At 37.4% G+C, this 25,419-nt stretch overlaps 1 protein-coding gene across 1 annotated transcript in view; it reads right to left on the bottom strand.

Annotated features, from left to right (window-relative positions):
* Positions 1–4,166, bottom strand: part of LOC306869032 (BAI1-associated protein 3-like) — a gene marked incomplete at both ends in the record, with an annotated part of 45,582 nt that extends 41,416 nt beyond the window's left edge. The window contains one exon of the mRNA XM_079415584.1: positions 4,018–4,166. Within this exon, the coding sequence (XP_079271710.1) occupies positions 4,018–4,166 (149 nt within the window). The remainder of the gene's footprint in view (positions 1–4,017) is intronic.
* Between the last annotated feature and the right edge of the window lie 21,253 nt (positions 4,167–25,419).

Below are 25,419 nucleotides of genomic sequence, written 5' to 3'. Positions count from 1 at the left end.
CAAAAACATTCCCATTTTGTCATGTAATGTATCTGTAATGATGTGATTCAGAAAAAAAGCTTGTGGTGGAGAAACCCACAACCTCTTTCTCCTTTAAAAATGATGACAAATTGCTCTCTGTGCGTTTTAGTTTGAGCTGCGGTCTGTGGTCGTCTTGACGATACAAAATAAAATGTTCTCCTATTCGCTGTAATGATCAACTCAAATTAGTGTGCATGATTAGATACTACCAGGACAAAAAAAGCTATTACAAACTGTCTGATCTAATCAATAACTGAAAAATAAGGGAAACCCTTCTCTGATTCTGGAGATATGGGACATCAGTGGCTACAGGACCGAAAAACAAGTGCATGTACCTGCACAGAGGAATTATCTGGGATTAATCCAGATGTTCAGAGGTCTGTTTAGTCCTGCTTCTGTATTCTCTCATTATTTTTTATTGTCATATCACTCAACATGGGTCAACACCATCAGACACACAAATGATTACAATTAAGAATGAGACTACAATATGCTTTCATAGTGATTTTCAGCTCCATCGATCTATTCATCCCCATTTGTGTTGCATTTTACAGCCATTTTGGTTTGCAGGTTTGCTGCTATAGGTCGTACAGTAATTGCCCATTATTATAAATTACCTACAAAATTTTAAACAATTAGGATTTTTTTCTATACAATTTATATGATGGAGATGACATATTATGGCTGTTATGCAAAATATAATAGTAGCACTTTACAATAAGGTTCCACTTGTTAACAGTAGTTAAAGGAGTAGTTCACTTCTAGAATTAAAATTTCCCGATAACCCCATGCCATCCAAAATGTTCATATCTTTCTTTTTTCAGTCGCAAATAAATTAAGATTTTTGAGAAAAACATTCCAGGATTTTTCTCCATATAGTGGACTTCAATGGTGGTCAACAAGTTGAAGGTCCAAACTGTTTCAATGCAGCTTCAAAGGGCTTTACGCGATCCCAGCTGAGGAATATGGGTCTTATCTAGTAAAACAATCCTGAACATAACAAGAAATTAACATCTTGGATGACACAGGGGTGAGTAAATTATTAGGAAATTTTCATTCTGGAAGTGAACTAATCCTTTAATATGGACTGACCATTACAAATGTTAATTAATCTCAGTTCGTGTTAAATTCAACGTTTACTAATACATTTCTTAAAGTTGTACAAGTATTATTTAATGAGCTGACACAAACTAACAATGAACAATAAACTAAATCTAGCAAATATTAATTAATATTGTAACAAATATTTTGCTCTTTTTTTATGTCAGTTGATGCATAATGGAACCTTATTGTACAGTAGTGTACAAAATATAAGCATAAATGTATCAAATTATTGGAAAAAATAATTAATGCTCTCATAAATATCGACAAGTGTTGACAAAAGGTACCAATACAGCTATGAAACCTTATAAAAAATATGTATTTAAAAAAAAAATAGTTGGCCTAATATATGAGTAATAAAATAGTAATACAGTAATCTCTCAAGAATCTGTGACTGGCATTGGGATCTTACTCCACATGATCGTTTTCAAACGTTTCCAATGATCTGTAGATCTTACACAGGCTGTAATCAGGGTCATCTTTGTATCATTTGCATAATATTAATGAGTGAGTATCTGGGTTACAGGTATTAGTTTTCTTTGGTGTTAATGAAGGAGACAGACAGCTTTCTGCAGACCTAATGATGGCAGTCATATAGCCCGAGGCAACGGCGGCTAACACACTTCAGAGTCTCATAGGAGGCTGACTGAATCCTATCTAGTCCAGCCGCAAATTAGGAAAACAATGGAGGAACTGCGTGCATTGAGCGCTGCTAGTTACATCTGACCGGCAATGACAGCAATCACCCTCGCGTACGGTCTAAAAAACATTAGCGAAGGGTACATCAAATCAAGCGCAAAACAATCATTCAGTTCAGCTCTGCACATAACAGGTGTTTTTCCCTCCTAGACAGAAGAGGTGCAGTCATTAAAAATAAACCAGCTCATATTTTAGGAGCAGCTGTGATAAACAGACGTGTTTTGGTTGCTATAGAAACCTCAAGGTTCATATGCCCATCATTACGTTTGGCTTTGAAATCAGTCAAAAAGGAATCAAAACAAGACAGAGAGGACAGCTGAAAAACAATCGACTTTGTTTACCTACAGAGTGAACCTGTTCTCCACATACGTTTGTGGACGTGAAGTTGATCATATAGCACTGACGGTCATGTGACCTAGGACAATAAGTCAAAGTGATATCTTTACAAGTATAAAAAGTGGCAAATGTGCCAGATAGGGTAAAAAAAACAAAAAACATGTTCTGTTCTTGTAACACCGGTGACGATGTGCTGGAAAACACTTAAGCCGTGTTATATTTATAGCCTCTGGTATTAGGACTTTCTTCGCCTTTTCTTGAAGATCAAACTGACTTGCATTATCGTTCTTCGCTAACCACAGAGACCAAACCACTTTTATCTTTGCTGCCTGGAAATTGTTTTAAAAAACCTGACCTGAATGGAAAAGAAAAAGTCTGGTTATATTGCACTGAGCCAGAAAGGTAATTGTTGCATGATCCGCACAAAGGCCTTCTTATACTGAATTCTTAACAGCGATAAAATTGAAATGTGATAGAGCAAGGTGTCGAGATTGAGTCATTCTCAAAGCATGAATGTACTATAGACACAGTAGGCGTTCAAGAGCTAAATGAGTCACTGGCCTGTTCATGGACAGTCATGCCACCATCTGCTAAGATCTGGAGGAAGTTAATAGATCAATACAAAACTCGAAGCATTAGGAACATTGAAACAATTACCCTCCGTTTGTTAAGTGTATTAACCTCTACTGTATTACTCTGTAAAATAATGGTTGTTAAAGCAACCATGAAATTACACTTTGTGGGTGCAATTTCTTTTCTCAACTGAAGTATAATATTAGCACATAGGACATATCGAAGTGCTCATCCTTTATAACTAGCCTTTAGTTTACACATCTAGTAAAACCACACTTCACAGGCTGATTGTGGACAAGTCACAAAGACATTTTTAAAATGAATAAAATGCAGCCTCTTTCTCAGCAACCAATTAGTTGATGAGAAAGGAAATTAAGAACAAGTGTTTGCACAAAGACACACCAACATGATTTGCTGCCACTTCTATTTAGTGGCAGATGATAAATTATAAATTAGTGCACGGTTTAAAATTTGTGGTCAGTAAATTATTATTTTTTTAATAAATGAATAGTTTTATTCAGCAAGGAATGCATTAAACAGATCAAATTTAAAGAGATTTATCACAGTCACAGTTTCAACAAAAATATTAAACAGCACAACTGTTTAAAACTGAATAAAACCAAGAACCATAGATAATAATAAGATGTTTTTATAAGAAGAATGTTTCTTGAGCAGCAAATCAGCATATTAGACTGATTTCTAGGGAAACATGTCCCAATGGTGCTGAAAATTCAGCTTTGCATCACAGGAATAAACTACATTTTAAAATATATGAAAATAGAAAACAGGAAATTTGAACTGTATTTGAAATTTGAAATGTGTTGCCAATGTTTTACGCATGTGTCAGTGTGAGAATGTAGGCCTCCGCAGATATGGCCTTTCCGAACTTTCTTCCCCACTTCCTTAAAGATATTCACTTTTTCCACTGTCATCTTTGTCTTGCTCTCTAGGAGGTTTGAAAGGCACTATTCTTTGTAAAGCAGCTTTGGAACGATACATTGTGAGAAGCACAATACATACAAATACAAATTGAATTGATTTCATTGTTCTTTAGAGATTACAACTATTCTCTTCTTTAGAAAAAATAAATCTATGTACTGGTGCTTTACAGCAGTGGTATTCAGTCCTGGACTGTATTCTGCTTCTCCTATATGGTAACAAGAAGCTTTCTAAAGTACAAACAGAATAGCACTGGTGAATAAAGAAGCGGGTTAAGCAGAAAAAGACTTTTAGGTTGTAATGGAAGCCTTAATTTTGAGAGAGTGAGCTCTCATGGTACAGACTCACCTGTGTACGATGGTGCCAGAGTGGCGGGCGAGTGGCGGGGGACTCCCTCCATCGCTGGTGCTGGCCGATGGCTCCCTACTGGTCCTCAGGGACTGGCTCCTCTGCACCTGCCTCAGCACACTGCTCTTCAGATCCAGCAGTGTCGACATGCTCGTTCACTATCTGCACAAAATACCACACACTGCATCAGCTATGCTGCAGGAGGGGTGAAAAGGTAACAGAACGAGGGGACTTGTGGGGGCCATTATCAGAGAGCACTTCTCATAAAGGTGGGAGCGACGAAACAATTAACCCAGGGTCCACCTCTCGGGCCGACCATTGGCTGTGCTCACAATGGGCACAATGAGTAATTACAGGCATCATCCCTCCCTCTCGTAATCCAGTTATAAACATACTTTGCATAGGGCGAACGCAGCTGCTGTCCAGTGTTAATTGGCGTCTGTGTCAGGCACATTTGTCTTCAGCCGCAGCAAGCGGTCATCGGTGTGAGAAGCGAAGCCTGCAATTACTCTCAATGTCAAGGCGGCGGCAGATTTTTTCACCCGACAGCGCAGATGTGTTGCAGACGGAGATTGTGAGAGTTCGGCATGGGCTCTTCATTCTGTTATGACTGGAACCAGTGGTTTAAACTCTAGGCTGTTAACCCAAGGAGAGTCTGAGAGCGAAGAACAGCCACTTCTGGGTACGGACCGAGAGTGACTCGCTAGTAAGCCACATTCAGTCACATTTCTGGGAAAAGCGGTGGCATACAGAGAGAAAGGACCATGGGGTGAAAAACAGAGCGTAAGAGATTGACAGAATGAGTGGCGGAGGATCATTTTGATTGAGATGTCACATGCAGATGTACAAACGGTTCTTTCATCTCATGACAGTCTGCCTTTGTCAAATTTCTAAATGTTACGAGGAGGAGTTCTGAAGCCCACTGTCATATCAGTTGTTTTCTATACATCAAAGACATGCAAATATGACTCTTCATTTACATGTCACGGGTACATTATCTCACAATACTACATTGGATTGTCAGTTTTTTGGTTAAGGGCAAATTTTTCTGGAGATTTTGCATTGTAAATCAGTGAAGAAAACGCTGTTGACCAGTTTGGACCAGATTATATTGCATCATGTTTTTCAAGCTGTTTACTACAGTCCAGCTTGACCGACTCTTAAGGTCACTGAACATTGAATCCGAAATTTTCGTCTGAAATTTCCGCACGTTAAAAAACAAATCTGACCTCACGCTGTGTCAATCACGTCAATCACGTTGTGTCAATTATGTGTCAATCACGCCTCCGAAACTTTCTTCTGCCATAAAAAAATTTGGATCAGGTTCTATTTTCTGCGTTTTCGCATCTGTGGCATGCATTTTGATAGGAAAGGATGAGGAATACGAAAAAACAGAAAAACGCCCGCAAAAAGTTTGCAATGACCTTTAGACATGACCTGCCAAAACTAACATGAAAACACCTCAAAATAAAAGGGCAATTTATGCTGATTACCAATTACTAAACTAGTTTAGTGCATTTGCAGGGTTGACTTGAAATCCACCCAGCTGAAAAAAAAACATCTTAGCCCAATCCAGAGTTTGCAGATTTTAGCTCTAACCTGCCCAACCGCACCTGTCTGGAAGTTTCTAACGATCCTGAAGAGACTAGAACTAAGAACTAGAACAAAGAACTAAGATGGCGCCGCTGATGGCAGCTATTGTGCGTTGCTCTTCAGTATTTGTATTGTTTTTGCTTGTTTTTCCTGTTTTTTGTTTTTCAAATATGATCAGTTTTACCAGGGACCTGCTGAACATTCGGCAGAACACACCACAAAATCTTTTACCAGATTTAGATTTTTCGGACGTTTTGCTGGACATTGTAGTTGGTGGAGCCATAGCTCTGGTCAAACGCTACAGGAGGCGCAGGTGGGGGAAACGAGCCGGCGCGCTCGTGAAGCTTCGACAGCGCGGATTTCGAACGGCGTTGCCTAGCATCCATCTGACGAATCTCCACTCTCAACCCAACAAAACGGATGAACTCCTTCTGCTCTCCCGGACAAACAAGGATTTTTCTAAATCTGCTGCTCTGTGTTTCACGTAAACCTGGCTAAATGGCGACATACCAGACAGCGCGATTCTTCTGCCTAATTTCACGCTGATCAGAGCAGATCGGGACGCGGAATCAACGGGGAAATCGCGCGGCGGCGGGACGTGCTTTTACATCAATGAGAGGTGGTGTACAGATGTAACTGTGTTAAAGAAGATGTGCTGTTCAGATCCTGTAACGCTCTTCATTAACTGCAAGCCGTTCTATTCGCCGCAGGAGATTTGCTCGTTCATTCTCGTGAGTGTCTACATTCCACCGCAAGCGCACGTGAGCACAGCTTTACAGAAACTCGCTGATATGATCACAGAGAGTGAGCAACAACACCTGGACTCTGTTTTAATCATTCTCGGGGACTTTAATAAAGCAAATCTCTCACGCGAACTGCCAAAATACAGACAGCAATCACATGTCCCACCAGAGACAGTAATATATTGAATCACTGTTACACAGCGATAAAGGACGCATATCACTCTGTCCCACGAGCAGCTTTAGGACTCTCTGATCACTGTTTGATTCATCTTATTCCGACCTACAGGCAGAAACTTAAATCTGCAAAGCCTGTATTAAGATCTGTTAAAAGATGGACTAATGAACCAGAGCGGGATCTACAAGCCTGGTTCTCTCTCACTGATTGGACTGTTTTTGAAGCCGCTGCCATTGATCTGGACGAGCTTACAGAGACTGTAACATCTTATATCAGTTTCTGTGAGGATATGTGCATTCCTAACAGGACTCATCTAATCTACAACAATGACAAACCATGGTTCACTGCAAAACTCAGACAGCTCCGTCAGGCCAAAGAAGATGCTTACAGAAAGGGGGATAAAGTCTTTTACAAACGGGCCAAATACACACTGGAAAAGAAGATCAGAGTGGCAAAGAGGAATTATTCTGACAAGCTAAGGAAAAAATTATCTTCCAGTGATCCTGCTTCAGTGTGGAGAGGAATGAAGGATACCACCAGTTACAAGACACCATCCCCCAACACTCTGGAGAATCAACAACTGGCAGGCGACTTGAACAAGATTTATTGTCGTTTTGAAATATCACCCCACACCCGCCCTGAACACCTCTCCACACAACTATTTACTCCTCTCCCCCACACCTACAATTCAAATCAGCGAAGAAGATGTGTGCCAGGTCTTCAGAAAGAACAAAAGAAGGAAAGCACCAGGCCCAGACGGTGTGTCACCAGCCTGTCTGAAATCCTGTGCTGACCAGCTGGCCCCCATCTTCACACAGATCTTCAACATATCACTTGAGCTGTGCAAAGTCCCCTCATGCTTCAAACGCTCCACCATCATCCCGTCCCAAAGAAACTAGGGCTGCCACTAACGACTATTTTTATTTCGATTAATCTAACGACTAATTTTCCGATTAATCGATTAATCTAAACGACTACTTTCCCACACAAAAATCAACAATTTTACTTAAAAATATTTTATTAAACCAAATGAAATCAAAATTTCTATTTAAAAAATCATTTTTTAAAGCAAAAGTGAAGTGCAACATAGAGTGCAAGAAGCAAGTGTCCCTCTCATAGTCCAAATCACTGAAATCAAAGTTCAGTATTATAGTGTAAGAATTACAACATATCCACGTGTTCTACTCTACTAATAATAAAATTATCATCAAAAACACCTTTTAAAGGAGTATTTACCAGAAATATTATTTACCAGAATTTATTTAGGTGAAAAATGTAAATGTGCAGTATTTCTGAAAAAATACTTTTTCTATATATAAAATCAATTAATTGGAGATGCTTTTTATTATTAAAATTTAATGGAACAATTAAAAATGAATCCAGAAAATAATGGAAAACAGAATTTGGTACAGATAAAACTGTAAAACTCAATTAATTAGACAAGCTTTTTGATTAATAAAATTTAACAAAACTGAATTTGGAAATAAAACGGATTTCATAGGGCCCTATAATTATATATACATATAATTAAAATGGATAAAAATAATAAATATAATAAAAATGGATTTAAGTGAACAATAGATTTAAAATGACTTAAAGTACATATATAATAGCAATGATGCAATAATAATTAGTTCAAATAAAGTATCAAAAGCAAGCGATCATATGGTTTTATTGAACAAAACTGTTAAAATACATAATGTATTATAAATAATAGAGCTAATGTAGATTACGCGTTACAACAAAGAACTGCAGGAGGCGCCGACGGCTACATTACGGTTTAATATTGACCAAACACCCTTTAATTCAAACGTACACTTAATCTTTAATATTTGGCCGTTTCTTTAGGACAGAAATGCTATAGCCGCTGTAATTACATGAATATGTGGACATCAAAAACCGTGTAAATTCAGAGTGAGGGTTTGAGCTTTTATTTTGAAATCTCGATGTATTCTCCTGTGTGATTTATAAATGATTTACCTCACAAATCTGATGAAATGGCGCACGTTGCATTCCAGATGAAGGTTATAATAAACACAAACTCACAACAACATGCAGAGATGGACTTTGAGACGCTCCACATGTAAATGATAACAGTTTCTGCTGAGCTACTGTGAATGGATCCGCTGTGAGACGCACGAACTTAACCTACACGCATGCAAATAATTAAAGCGCATATACTGCGTGAACTGCATCGCATATAATTATTTAATTAAATCATAGCGTTTGTGAATTCACAATTATGCTTAATAATAATTTTTAAATGGGTTTAATATTTCATGCAGCCTTGGAAAATCTAATAATGTGTTTTATGGATTCTCGTCTATGCGCCACTTCCGGTATTTTGCCGGTTAGTCGACGCAGCAAATTGAAGTCGACGATTTTTAATAATCGAGTCGCGACGAATCGACGAATCGCGACAGCCTTCAAAGAAACTCAAAATTACTGGACTTAATAACTACAGACCTGTGGCTCTAACGCAGAGGTGGGCAAACTTTTTAGACCACAACAAGTTTTACAGACCAAGTGAAGGGCCGCATGCCAAATCCTTGATAAAATTACTTTTACAGTGGAGGTATGCATGAAACATATATTATCTGACAAAAACATTTGTCGCATTAACACATTAAACTAAAATTCTTATTTAATATCTATTATTTAGTCAAATTTGCAACAGTCAATTTCATTTGCACTGTCGTCATAAATAGTCATCATAAAACTATGTCTGATAAAAACTGAAGGATAACCTTAGTTTTTGTCTTTCCAAGTCATGGTTATGAGTGTGTTAATGTGAACAATGAGCCTGGTCCCCTCTCCTTGCAAGGGTGTCAAAGTCTGGAGTGATCTTTGATGTAGGCCATTTGTTAAATTTGATCTGCGGTGGGATTTGTTGTAGTTCATGACTGAGTAGGTTTGTTCACACACATATGTGGATCCAAATAAAACAAGCATTCTTTGGGCATGCTTTTTAATGTTTGGGAATTTTTTTTCATCCAGTGACGCATAAAACTGGTTAACTGTTGCTGTCTGAAACTTGTCCTTCAAAGTACTGTCACACTGCATGTCGATGAGTTCCAGTTGTGTGTCTGGTGGTGCTTTCTCGCTGTCAAAAGATAGGGGGCATGAGACAAGTTCAAGCTCAGTCTTAATTTTTGCAAAGTCTGTGAAGCGACGGGACAATTCTGCATGCAGGTTGATCAAAGTGCTGCTGTACCTCTCAATGCGAGACTGTGTTATTGGTGTGCTTAGTCCGGTCAGTGTAGGAAAATGAGCGAAATCTCGGCTGGATATCTGTCTGGAGAACAGTACAAGTGTGGCCTTGAACGCTTTCACGTTGCTCTACAGTTTGTGCACAAAAACGGCCTTTCCCTGAAGTCTCAAATTGAGATCGTTCAGATGCATCACTATGTCAACACCGAAAGCGAGGTCGGTCAGCCAGTCTGTGTCTTGTAATTCGGGGAAGTTGTCAGTTTTGCCAATCATATTGAGGAACGTTGCTCACCTTTTAGTTCCCAGACACGGTGAAACACATTGCCGAGACTTAGCCAGCACACATTTGAATGGTACAAGAGGTCATTGTGCTCTGCCTCCGTTTCGTTAAGCAGCTGAATGAACTGCTGGTGGTTCAGCGCTCTTGCCCGTATAAAGTTGACAAGCTTAACAACCACTTTGACAACATTTTCTAGCTTCAACACACTTTTACACAAGGCTTCCTGGTGTATGATGCAGTGAAGAAATATCAGTTCTTCTGAGTCAGGGTTTCAGCAGAGGTTGCTTTCTTCGCCAGCTGAGGAAGTTCAACCTGCCACAGGAGCTGCTGAAACAGTTCTACTCTCCCATCATTAAATCCATCCTCTGCATTTCAATAAATGTCTGGTTCAGCTCAGCTACCAAATCTGACCTCAGAAGACTACAGAGGGTAGTCCTTTATTAGCTTGTTGAGGTGTGTTTAATTGGGGTAGAAGCTAAATTTCGCAGGGCAGTGGCACTTCTAGGAGCAGAACTAGACAGCCCTGTTTTAGCCTGAGTTGGTTTGCTGGTTCTAGCAGGTCTCCAAACTTGGTCAGCATGGTCGTCTGACTGATTTTAGCAAGGATTTGGACGCTTTTCAGTTGGTTACTTGGGAAACTAGCTAATCGGCAAGGCTAAAAAAAACTGCTTCCTGATGAAATAAACACATACAGAAACATTTCTAAAGATTTAGCATTTTAAATCAGCAAAGAAAGCACTGTTCGATGTCATTTGGACCTGTTTATATTGCCTTTTTGAACCGGTTTTCAGTGGTTCAGCTTAACCAACTCTTGAACATGACCTGCCAAAACCACTTTTAAGGTGCCTCAAAATACCTTCTACTGGTGAATATAAAAGTATGTATCAAACACTAATTGGCATATACACTAACAGACTTTCAAGTCATTCCAGACGCAACAAAAGGCCAATTCACACCACACAGAAATACCAACAGACAATTCTGTCTGAGTTTGTTTGATCAGTGTGTTACCCCTATCTGTGTCTGTTGCCATTGTTAGGTGTTTGTTTTACCCAGACTGAAGTTGTTTAATCAATGTTTGTTGGGTCGTGAAATGTCTGAGCAGTGTGATATGATTGTCCAACAAACAACAATAAACTCTGATGTAATCTAACCTGGGACCCGTTTCAGAAACCTGAAATGAGGGAAACTCTGGGTTTTCCGTTTCAAAATGGAAGGTTTGTCAAACCCGTTTCTGGCATATACACTAACAGACTCAGGGCTTCCCATCTCAGAGTAAGTCAACTCTGAGTTCAAGTTTAAACTCAGAGTTGGTTGAACCTCCTTATTGAAACAGGCCCCTGGCCACGAACCATTGCCATGACAATGAGGCAAGACTGCGAGTTGGTTGCTGGTCGCGCTTAGCAAATTATCCTAAAAATGGCAGGTTTCTGGACAAACTGAAACTGATTGGGAACAAAAATTTTGAAGCTCCAACTGTAACTCTCTGCATAAATTCAAGTAGGCGCCCCGTCTTCGCCATAGCAGTAACCACAGCATCACCCTCTTTCATTTTATTTGGCATATTTTCAGGCAAAGAATTATTTTTAATTGTGGTTACAGGTTAAATTTTTTCCCCTGTCAGACTTGACTCAAAGTTTGCCAGTGTCTGTTAGTGCAGTGTGAATATGACAGTTATTTTTATTATTATAAAATTCTAAATTCAACAACCAACTTGTTTGTTGGCATTTGTCTGTGCGGTGTGTATTGGCCTAAACATGTGCCTTGTTGCTAGGAGATGTGTGACAAATGTAAACAATATGTCTTCTAAATCTGGCTCAAAATATCTAACATGTTTGATCTCCGACGACTGGATGAAATGATAGTCTGAAACTTAAAAAAAAAAAAATCAGTGCCCATCACACACTACAAGATTTTCTGTGAAACTGAAACTGGCTCTGACTTTCATCAATGAGCGTCAACCATAGACTGTAAAAAAAGATGGACGACGCGTCTCCACTTCCTTCCACTATAGAAAAGTGAATCGAATACATCTCAGTATGGCTGCTGCCATCTTGAGTAAATGACGTCGTTTGGAGCCAGAGTCTGCACAGTAGAGTCGTGAGGTGGAGCCACGGAATCAAACTCCCGCCCAAACTCCCGCAGACCCAATCAACCATAACGACACGCCCCGTTTTTATAGCATCAAATTACTAGCTAAAATCAAACTTACCACAAAAACGAACAATTGAACCTATATCAGCATGATAACAACTACCTTAAATGACCAAAACCATATGTGACCCGTTCTGGTGAAATGAGTCGGAAGTCGCACGGGCTAATTTTGAGCTACAGGCAAAAGAAGTGAAAAATGTCAGTTTTGGTCGAATTTGAGGTTTTCACAAAAATTAGTTCATTAAGCCCTCTTCTAGCGATCCCAATGCTCCAAATAGTAATTAAACATCTAAAATAGTTTTTATTTGTACGTTTTTTGAGAGGAGTACCTTTTTCTCTGCACACTTCTGGACGACGGCTACTGCTTCTCACCACAAGTTGTAAGTCTATTGTTGCAAAGCGCAGCATTCCAGCTTTATTTATATTCATATCGAATTCTCGATGACATGAGTCCAAACCAGTGAAATATGATTTTCAAACCCATGCTGATGACGATCGTGCTGACTGACATTTGCAAAGCATAAGTGCAAAAGACGCGCCTTTCCGTGAGCGCCCGATCTCCCTTATAAAGTACATTATTGCGAAATATGTATTGATGAGATTCACATCATAATCTGTTATGACTGACATGAACGTTTAGTTAATAGTTGGGGGGAAATCTGATGTGTAGCATTATATTTAATCCATGCATTACAGTAGGTCTTAATATAGATCTGTCTCAATGTTACATTAAAAGAAAAGACGGAATTACTCGCTGCTCTTGATTAAATACTGTTTATTTGCATCTTTGTTCTTGTTTTTAATAACAAAGATAAAATAAAAATATAGTAATTATTATTAAGAAAAGAATTGGAGGAAAATATGCAATGTTGCTTGGCGATTCTGCTTTGGAATCGATTTTTTCTCAAAATCAGATCTGCTGCTTCTATTGCCTTCAAACGGCTGTAGCTCAGTCATTTTTTATCCGATTCCAACAAGTCATATATAATTTTGAAGATATTTTAATGGAGAATATAAAATAAAAATAACTCATTTTTGAAAATTTGCGCATTCCGACTCGTTTTGCCAGCACCGGTTACATATTTCGGAAAATTGTATTGGAAGTGTAATTTATTTTTTTATTTTGACTGAAGTCCAATTTGTTTACATGGAGAGGGGGCGGGGTTTATGACCTGTACTGCAGCCAGTCACCAGGGGGCGATCAAAGATCCCGCAGCTTCACTTTTAAGGACGAGTGAGACACACCTGGCATCAACTCATTCAGACTGTAAAAAATGGGCAAAAATTTGGGCAAAATGGTTTATTCCAGCGTTTAGTCTGTGTTAGAGTTTTTCTTTTCCAGCATGCCAAACCTATTTCTGGTTTCTCTCAGCTTGATTAACCCTGCAGGACAAGAAGAAAGGATGTGTTTGTTTTTCCCCTTCTTTTAATCCAGTCCATCTGAATCCCAGCACCTTCCCGACTCCCTTCACAGAGCAAATTCCACCAGTCGCTGTGCTGGAATCGAGCACAATTCATCGAACGGCACCGCAGTGCATTCACCTGAATTCTCAGCTCTTACTGGTGGCAATTAGTACCAGACCACCGAGCAGCTGCTTCCCAGGTGAACTCATTTCAATTATGCACTCCGCCATCTGAATTGAATGTCACTCTGTCTCAGTCATCAGCTCCTATGAAAGGCGAGAACTAACACGCTACCAAACACAAGACAACAGCTGCCAAGGGAGCGCTGCCATAGCCAAGAGCGGGAGCATCAGCTCCTTCTCACCGGGTCGTCCCCGCTGAGCCTCTGTCCCTCACAGAGGCTCTAGGGCCACGTGAATGACACCGCTGCTCAATAGAGAGACAGTAAGCCTGGCTGTCAAAAGCTTCTCCGCTGGGGACGGAGGGGTCTCTATGGTAACAGTTGAGCGAGAGGAACCGCCAATGCAGGTACACAGGATTCAACAAAAGCTGCACAAATCATGCTTTTGTTTTGCACATATCACAGTTAAGCTAGGCGACCAGAGGATTCTGGGAAAAATTCACATTGTCTTCTATTCCTAAACTCTTATGTAAAAGTTAAGAGCGCCCCCATCAGATAAGCAATATCACTGATACGCTTCCCTCCTTGGCTTCATATTTATCTATTTCAATTTCGCCAATTGCTACCAAATAGTTATAGTTATTTTATAATCTTCTTTTACACAGATTCCTACTCTCATTCATATACAAAGGCTGAGTGACTGCTTCGTTGTATGGATTTTCATTCTCATTCATAGAGATCAGTTAACCTTCTGATCTTTGTCAAGCAAAATGAGGAAGGCTGCTGTATAATGCTCTCGCCAGGCTGACCGGTGCCCATACCTCAGCCTTCATTTATTTGTGGCAAATTCTTTCTGACAAGATATGCCATCCAAGGAAGAAGACCTTTCAGACTACATGAGGTTTTCTAGGTCAGTATGTATCTGTTTTATGCCATATGTCACTAAATAGACCATCTTTAGGGCCCTATGAAATTCATTTTATTTCTACACAAATTCCGTTTTACAAATTCTCAATTTTTTATTGACTCATTTATTTATTTATTCTGTTTTGTTCTGTTTTAATTTTTCTGGATTCAGTTTTTTTGCGTTTAAATTTTTTTAGACTCTGTTTTAACGGTTAAATTAAATTTTATTAATGAAAAAGCAAGTAAAATTTATTGAAACCATGAAACGTACACAATTTAACTGGAATTTATTAAAAGGTTAACAAAAATACAAATTTTATGGCCCAGTGAAAAACCTTTTTCTTATTAAATTTATTTTTATTTTTTACCAAATTGATTCTGTATTTTCTGTTAATTTTCTGAATTCTATTCTAATGGTTTTGTTAAATTTTAAGCATCAAAAGCATCTCTTGAGTAATTGATTTTATAGACACTTTTTGAGTCGACGTCACGATTACGTCACAGCGCTAGCTGGAGGCAAAACAGAGGGAGAACTGGAGGTGGCCCTTTCAAACCAGCGCAGATTCGGCGACATAAGGAGCTTATAATATCGTCTTGTTGTGATGTTGGGTGCCAGAATCGACATAGTACAGGGCTCCAGTTTTAAATTTAACGCTTACCTGCTGCCACTGCCAGACAAAAACGGACGACTGTGGTTAAAACGCGATAAAACGAGCAGACTGGAAAGAAACGATCGTTAAAAATGCTTGCGTTTGCAGCATACACTTCTTGTCAGAAAAGGTTCAATAAAGTATTGTCTTTTATTGTTATGAGTGCGTCTATAGATTTCTTATGCATCTCACGATTATGTCTTGTATTAAATAATGTCTGTGTGCGTGTGTGTAAAACAACAAATTTATATGCTTAATCATGTAATTGTATATACATTGTTATGAGTAATTGTGGCTGGAATAATAATGTAGCTGTAAAAATAGTTGCCTGCTGAAATTGAAATATATATTCATCTTCATGACTCGATAGACACGGTGAGTTTGTCTTTACTATAGGCTACACGTTAGATGTGAGTCACTCAACCGAATCCTGGGGGAATCCTGTCAGATCGTCCTCCGAGTAAAAGTGTGGGCCAATCTAGTTTAGTCCGTTAAAGTTAACCTTTTCAAATAACAATCGCGGGTAAAATCGGATTTTCTCCAGTTATTGTTAAAAAAACAAGCTAACAAACTTCATAGCTAGCGTTAGTGAAGCGGTCAGTGGAATCTTTCTGCCTCCACCTAAGCTCTAAGCTAAATGTCACTATGTTTACTAACAGAAAAAGGGTCTATTAAAAATAACATTATTATTTTATTTCCTTTTTTTAAAGAAATACTGTGTTGTGCATTTACATTTTATTTATAAATTCTAGTAAATACTTTTTCTGGTAAATTTTCCTTAAAAATAATGTTTTAATAATAATTCCATTGTTAGTATGCCTTGTAGTTCTATCATTACATTAAGTAATATATTTTTGTCACGGTTTCTTCAAGTTAAAACAAACTTTTATTTTGACGAGTTGCTATGAAGACTTTTAGGTTTCTATTTGTATATGATATGACAATAGGTTTAGTCAAACAAAATCACTTCATGAGCATTTTAACATTTCTTTTATGTGTTCATGCACTCATATATTGAGGAGGCAGAGGCTGAAAGCACCGCGAGTGTCAAGCGCGCTTTAGTATGTGTGTAGTAAATGAAACCGCGGGTCTGCGCCATTCATTTAAACAGACACACGCAGAACATAAAGGGTTTATATTTAAATAGAATTTTTGTTGCTTAATATTCACAAACACTAGTCCATATCACGTTTTGATTTAAGTGTACTGACCTACTTTCAATTTATTCATCCAAAAATTGGCATATTCCAGCGACATTCTGCATTATACAGTAAATTCCATTTTTCTGACTGGATTCTGTGATTCCGTCCACTTTTTCTGCATCACGGAAATCACAGGGCCCTACATCTTGTATGAATCTGGCATCACATACATTTCTGTTTTGCATTATTTGTTTGATATTTTAACATTGATCGTATGTTCTGTGAACACTATTTCCTATTTATTCTATTGCTTTCGGCCCACTAATCCAGCAGGAGCACTGTTTTCATAATAATTTGTGATGGCAGGCCCTGTGATTGTCATTGACGCAATCACTGCCCTCTTCTCTCACAATGAAGTCTTTCTGGATAAGCACTGAGAGACGGCCCATAACCGTGTCTCCAGTATTTCATAAATTGGAGAAATGTCAAGTGTCCTTCTCATTATGAAGCTCTGAATGGTGAGGTAAAAGGTTGTCTGTATGGGTACCATTTTTATTTATTTTTTTCACTTTAATAATGAAATGATACACACATATTTCATAAATTAACCTGTCTAGCCACAGTGTGATCCAATCAAATCAGACCCACAATCCTCAGAATGTGTCATCTATATTAGTTGTGTGGGTGTAGAACACCATGAGCTTTTTCTCCCCAAGCGAGACCTTGGAGTGAAAGCTATGTCTAACCTGACTGACAAAAAGACAGACAGAGCTGTGGATCAGTCAGTGGAGGGGCAGAGCTGCTGTTGTCCGTATGAGACATGGGTTTGCTCATTGAGTGGGTGATTCTATGGGAACATAGAAAGATTTATATTTCTCTAACAGAAATCATGAGAAAAAAATAAGTGTATACACACAACATAAATATTATTAAAAGAATACTAGGCCTGTCAATTTTTTTTATATTTAATCTTTTAAATACTAATCTTTTTATTGTAATGAATGATACACAAAAGAAAAAAATATATACTAAATTTAATAGCCAGGGCCTAAAATTAAAACTTGCCAAGTGCCAAATGTGAGTAATAATCAGCTTTGGCAAGTATATGAAATAGTGGTACTTGCCAGATGGCCAGTAACATTTTTTTAATCAATTCTAACAACCCCTGAAAACATAATTTAGCATGATTATCAAATCGCAAAGACTGTGTTTTAATTAGATAAATATGTAATCTGATACGCTGCGTGTCCTTTAACGATTCACAGTAAATGCTGTTCCACACAAACTCCATCTCTGTGAGTTTGAGTCGCTTGTAACGTTTATTTGATGATATAAAGTGCCAAAGAGCTTGTCAAGTTTGCTGTGAGAAGGGTTTATAAATCTGTTATAAACAAAAGAGTCGTTTCAAATGTTTCCTTGTGGTTTACTGTTGGGGGGGCATACATTTTAATATTCTCACAGCAAACTTGACAAGCTCTTTGGCACTTTATATCATCAAATAAACGTTACAAGCGACTCAAACTCACAGAGATGGAGTTTGTGTGGAACAGCATTTACTGTGAATCGTTAAAGGACACGCAGCGCATCAGATTACAAATTTATCTAATTAAAACACAGTCTTTGCGATTTGATAATCATGCTAAATTATGTTTTCAGGGGTTGTTAGAATTAATTAAAAAAATGTTACTGGCCATCTGGCGAGTACCACAGGGGTGGTGATGGCGCAGTGGATAAGACACATGCCTTTGGTGTGAGAGACCCGGGTTCGAATCCACTGTGAGACACCAATGTGTCCCTGAGCAAGACACTTAACCCCTAGTTGCTCCAGAGGCGTGCGACCTCTGACATATATAGCAATTGTAAGTCGCTTTGGATAAAAGCGTCAGCTAAATGAATAAATGTAAATGTAAAATATTGTATTGTACTGTTATCATGTATAATAATAATAATACCATTTTCAAAAGACTGATGATGCATTTTAACGGTCATCAGCATCGTAAAGTTTTTTATATTCTCTTTTTTTTTTAAAGAATGTACATTTAACACTAAACTGCTTATTATATTACCTTTACATCAAATTACAAAATAAATAAATAGTTAACGCTAATGCGAGGGTGTTTTTAATACACCTTCTATGGGAGTCACAGTGAATTTGACATCATTCTTACTTCTGTCTGTCGTTATCATTCTCTTTTTCATCAGTTTCTTTTTTTGAAAGTCGTGAAAACACCATTGTCGAGATTTTCATTTGTATTGAATTCATCTTGAATTCATCTGTTTAAGCAAATGAAAGTTTGCTGAGAAAACCAGAAATGTGAAAAATGTCCACAGTTAATAAAATTGTTATTATTAAGTACAGTTATGTAGTATTAGTGATATTTCTTCTTTTCAATTAATTTAATTAGTTAATAGTTTGATTAGATAATAATAATAATAACACAAAAATAATAATACATGCAAAAGATTAATAATAATAAAATGTGTAATTAGATGTGTTTCCCTTATTTGTTCTGCCTGTTTTTAATAATAACAATAAAAAAGCATATACAGTTTCATGGGCAAAAAAATATATAGTAATACTTTATTTCGACAGTTCACTTTAGACATTCTACTAACAGTAAGTAACTTTGCAACTACATGTCAACTAGCAGTCATTAGAGTATTAGTAATAAAGTGTAACCAAAAAGTCACCGACCACTAGCAGGTTTTAAAAATGTTAGTTTTAGACCCTGGTAATAACTATATAATATATATATATATATATATATACATACATACATGCATACACACATATAGTAATAAAAGTATATAATATTAATTAATAATCAATAAAATATAATATAATATAGCTTTTCAAAAAGCAATAAATGTCAGGTTTGATGTGGATGAATTGGCACACGCATACTACTACTGATGGGCTGTTGGGGTCCTGAGACAAAAAAGGTTTGGAAGCACTAATAAAGGGCAGGTAGCACAGGGGAGGAACCAGGGCTCATATCATTACAATCTCAAGGCTGATAAGACCAGTAATCCTCCAGGCTGTGATAAAGGTGTATGGGGCCATCAGGGGATCTATGCCAGCTTATTCCCCACAAGGCCATTCTCAAAGAGCCAATCTGCAGTGTTGATCAACTTTAATATCAGGCATAACACCACAGACATTTTGCAATTGGGATCGATCGGACTCGAAACCCTATTGGTCTCTCTGAAATGAAACTAAATAAGAATAGGTATAGTTCTGTGTCCGTCCAAGCTGCATTTGAGAGGTTTACGGATGTTTACACTCACCATGTGATGGAACAAATCAGATGGACGTCCAATGACACAGTCTTTTACACTGAACGTGTTGTGTCACTGAATACTGAACAATGACAGCTAATGAAAAATTGGCCCTGTTCCAAAACCTTGTGATCTGCCTCACTGCCTACATGCACAACTTCCCTCTATATCAGCATCCTAACCATCACGGCATCTCAAATAATTCTTAAAAACTCTCAAAATATGCCAAACATGCACTGCATGTCTGAAAATATCTCTCTGAGGACACTTAAAGACTTGTCTCCTGTCATGTTTCTGTGCACACTACACAACTGATCGCTGACTAGGTGCGTCAATTACGAGATCATTCTTCTCCCTGATCCTTGAATACTGCACGAATTTGCTCGCGCACAAACAGGAGAGCTGATTCGTGAGAACAGCTCAACACACATGTCATAAGTCATCTCACTGGAGAACTTCAGTGGACGGCATGGACTGCGATCTGTGACTTCTTGTAGCAAACTAGCCATCAACTTGAATCAATCAAAGGCAACAGTCCTGTAGTAGTACAATATATATTTGGCTATAGGTAGCAACATAAATAGTGCTCTGCGAAGGAGACTTGATGCACACAGTTGATTTTGACATTGCTGCTAAGGAAATACAGCAATATTTTAAAGCATAAAAAAATAAAAGGGCTGAAATGTTTGATGAATTATACTGTATATATATTTATAATTATATATAATAACTAGGGGCAGTACTTAACTGCTATTGTTTTGGAGAAGTGAAATACTACCCAATATTTAATTTAGATTTATATGTAAATGGCTATAACTACAGAACCATTTGTCCAATTGACTTGGCATGCAGTGTCTTTGTCCAAAGTGCCATGATATTTTTTATGAGGACATTTACTGTACATATCTTGAAAAACCTGGCTGCTATTGGCAAATCAACTTTCTCATTTTAAATAGTGGACATAACCTTTTAATTGACACTTTTTAGTACTGAAATTATTAATATTGAATTGATTATATTATATATACACATGTATATCTGTATTTTTATTTATTTCATATTTTTTATCTATTTGTTTATTTTTATTTTTTTCCACAGATCATTGCAGTGCATACCGGAATTTAATTTTCCATAAAGGATACATGCATTGAAATTTGGCTAAAGCATGGTATGTTAGAAAGCCGCTTAATTTATTATGCTTGCTTCTTGAAAAAGAGCAGTTTATCTAGATTTATTTTCTGGCTAAAGGGATCGTTCACCAAAAAATGTAAATTCTGTTATCATTTACTCACCCTTACATCATCCAAAATGTCTGTGCACAAATGTTAAGCTCCAGACATGACAAAAAAAATTAGCTATATACAAGTCTTTTGCAGCTATACAATAGTTTTCTGGTCCTCGGTCAACTCACTGATGCATTTTCAGGGGAATAATGGCTTAAATTTCAGTTTGTTCATCACACAATGTTTATATGGTTTCAAAACACTTGAAATACAGCATACAAGTACGGTGAATTGTATGATGGGTTTTTTAACCTTATTAGGCATGGCCACTATAAACTACCATCATAAAGAATGATGATACCATCATGAAGAAAGGGTGAGCAAATTCTGAAAATTTTCATTTTGGGGTGAATTATCACCATATTTTCCAGTTGTAAGGCTGTGTAGTCCACAATGGAAACTTATCTTGTGCTGCTTATTTCATATGATAGAAGGAAACAATAATATTGCCTTGATTTATTTGACATTTACTACAGTTTTAACAAGTCACTGCTCAAATCAACAGCAACTTTCAAGTAGTCTTCTCAAATTAGGCAGTGGAATTTTACTCTACTAAAGTGGAGCAGCTGATTATTGGGAAACAAAAAGGGTAAATGATGTCATGATGTTAGAGAGGAATGAAAAATGGATGGACATTTGCAAGCCAACAGCTCTAATAAAATACCAGTTACTTTCAAATCAAAGGACTCTTAAACTCCATGACGGCATCTGATTGCAGCACGTTAAAATATATAGTTGCTGCAAAACAAAAAAAAGTAATGCAATTCCACTTTTTTTTTTTTCTGTAGCTGTACTGAGACATTCACAGCAACTCACACAAAGACAGATGAGAGAATGGAGTGCTGTCTTTCACCTGTGGCAGGAAGCTCTGCTCACACGTCTGCTCAAGCCCCCATTAAGAACAGCAAAGATTTAAACTGTCAATCAGACACCAAAGGGAAGACTGCAGAGCTTTCACATTCAATAACAGTGGGACAAGCTCTTGCGTGAGCGCTCGCTTCTCTATGGCCAATGTAAAAATAGAAAGACATATTTTTCAGCTAAATATCTCAATCTTGTATACAATATTTTGTAAATTCATGGCAATTTATGATATTATGTTTATGATGAATATAAAATATAAAAATCCTATACATTTTATCATATCTAAATTCTTTTCCACTCAACTTACAATACAATTAATGAGCCAATGGTTATTTAAAACTCTGTTATGAATAAACTCCACTTCATCTAATTGCCTATTAAGTTGTTTAGCTCCTATGTGCCATTTAATTCTGTTTTTTTTCCCCCTCTTTGTACGGAAAAGTTTTTGCACTCCAAACTGTGTTTAAATGAATATACTACACATGATTTATAATTTGCGCTTCTTGAATTTTCAACCTTGTCTTGTGTCTATATGTGTTGTTGTCTTGGCAACTAACTCCCTTGTGCACCATTGCACCATCAACACATTACTCAGGGGTGAAATAAAATATGTGTTCGCATTTAAATGAAGATTTTTATGGGTACCCTAAGTTATCCAAACACACGTCTCTCAATTATTCTTGCTTTATGTGTACATTCGGGGGCTGAAATCTGCACTCTTTTAAATTAAAAAAATTGAACAAGTATTTTTATTTTTAGTGAATGGAGCAGTTTTACAATTTAATCCATTACATTTTACAATCTAGACAAATAAATGTGATATGAAACACTGCATCAGCTAATATACATCAACAAAACTTAATGATATACATCACACCATTAACAATTCTACTTGGGTCTAAATACAAAAGCAAGATGATGATTCAGTTTCAGGGAAAAATGCTCTTTTTCATTGTCAGAAAATAAATGAATAAATAAATACAAAAACTGCGCCCTCTAAGAGCTACCTATAACATCAGTAACTACATAGCTACAGGTGTTGAACTACTATACGACATAAACAGAGATCTGCAAGCAGGGAAAAAAGGTAGAAACATTGAATCAAAAGCTTAAAAAGCCCAAGAAGCCACTAAAACGCGATTCAAATCCACAGTAAGCCATTTCGCAGACGAAATTACAAAAAGAATACGATTTAGTATAATGAAAAAATCCTATAACACTATTACGCAGGTGTAAAGCAAGACCAAACAACATATACATTGATTTGTACTCACAGGTAACATAATAAAGCTTGTAATATTTCCTACTCAAGCTTATTAGACTGTAATTCACAATGTTAAACGAAAGAATACAATTCACGTATAAATCCATAGAAATGCATCTCACCTGTGGATTTCTCATTCACTGCTGTGTGATGCGCCTGCGACTGTTTCTGTGCGTCTCAGACTTTTCTTCGCCCATCGAAATCTACGCAACTGGTTGGTGCTATATCCCTTTAAGACGGGAGATGTCAACTAAGCAATAAACGTTAATTTGTCCTCATCTGATGACAGGAAAACGTTTTAATTTCTCCGAGACGTTTCCGTCTGCTCTAGTGCGCGCCGGTATGAGCTATATATGGTAAAGGGAAGTCCTAGCTGTTGCTGAGGGGCTGTCAGCCGCTTTGCCAAGAAAGAGGAGCTTTGTCGTGTTTTATACTATTATAGAACAAGACAATGTTTTAGTTTTATGTGCTGCAACATAAAATAATAATAATAATAATAAAGACTTCGTTATGCAAAACAGGTATAAACGTCCAGAAAGTGTGAGTATTTGTAGCTACAGCAAGCCATCTGCTTTGTATGGAGAATAATAGATTCTCTATAAGGGTTGCATGAGTATTGCCTGCCAAACAGATGAATATCACAGTCTGGACAGCCTACAATTTTATAAATCAGCCCAATAATTGACTCTCACGTACTGTGGCTTTGCCAGCATTTCATAACTAGGGCAAATTTCATAAAACCTCTAGGCTATTGTTTTCAGAGCACACTGAAAGAAAGCCACAGCCAAGACTTGGTATTTATGTAGGTCTCCTCTATTTTGTTCCAATTAGACAAACCAGTAGGAGGAGGTGCTACCCTGCAGACAGTAGATCTGAGACATTTATTATATGAGTAAAACAGAAGCGTGGACCTGAGCTCCCAAACAGTGCAGTGACTCATACTGTCACAGACCAAACGTGTGAGAGCCTTGTGTTCATGCACATGTGTGTGAGAATATGAAAAAACATGATGCTTTTAGTGCTCAGGGCCGGGGGGGGGGGGGGGGGGGGGGGGGGGGGGATGGGTTGGCACAGAACATTGAGGATTCTTTGTAGATAGCAAGAGGAAAATTACCTCCACTTGAAGAACATCGCTGAGATGTTCTGTTCCTTATTCTGTTGTGTTTCTAATTTAAATGTGTGCACGTGACAGGCTATATGGGTGAGTTCTTTAAAATCGGCCCACTCCCTCACTAATATAGGCTGATCTTATTGAGCTGTGGTTATTGATAACCATCTTTCAATGTGGGAAACCAGATTAGATTAGTGTCAACACAGATATATGATATGATGAGCCAACGTCAGTCTCCAAAGACAGATCTGGCAAGTCAATTCAGGAAATTAAAACACAATATTTGCCAAATGCCACTTGTTCATTTTGTTTAACGTCCCACACAAGAGCTCTTAAACTCAAGCAGAACCCAGGTGATTCAATCATGGGCCATTTTAATTCAAAGAATTGAGGAAACCTGGGGTCGAAGGTCCTCCTTAATTCTGTAAACCCTTTTTTTTAATGAAACAGTTTATTGAAAACAATATATATATATATATATATATATATATATATATATATATATATAAATATATATTTTTTTTTTTACTGCTATTTGTATGGCCAAAAGATGTGATGAAATTCCAGCTTAGTAAGATTGTTATAGTTAAGCAAACTTACATAAAATGCATAATAATATCAGTTGTCACTCTATAACTCCCAATAAATGTCTTACTACGATGATATTTAAATGCTTAGTTTTATTATCAAAGCTCTGTAGTTTTTATTGTGGGTGTGAAAACATATACAATACACACACACACTCAAAAAGTTTCCTCAAAACCTGCTGTATCATATTTGATGCACACCTTGAACATCATTTTTCTGAAAATTATGTATGGGTAATAAAGTAAACCTAAATTGCTTCAGTCCATTAAGTGGTGACTCTTTAAATATGATTAACAATGTGAAAGATTCTAATGTTTACTTTATTTAAAAAAAATAGTAAAGGTTTCACAACAAAAAGAATCACGACCTGAAGGGGGAGGTTTTTACAATTATATTAAAAGGCAAAATATAAACTATCAATCAGTTGATAATGAATTGTGTGCAACAGGTTTTTCAGCAGTTTCAATCATGTTGATAATTCAGAAACCTTAGATATTTGCATTTCAAATGATACACAGTTTATAGTGTTAGCATCTCAGTTGTTCATCCTACAGAAATGAGATTGAATGGAGTGTCTTCAAGTCTAATTTTTAGATTTTTCTCCTCAGAAAAAGATCTTCACATGTGTCTCTGTA

Source organism: Barbus barbus (genome assembly GCF_936440315.1).
Source record: "Barbus barbus genome assembly, chromosome: 4".
NCBI lineage: Eukaryota > Metazoa > Chordata > Actinopteri > Cypriniformes > Cyprinidae > Barbus > Barbus barbus.
The sequence above is the reverse complement of the archived record's forward strand: the minus strand, read 5'-3'. Positions and strand labels throughout refer to the sequence as shown.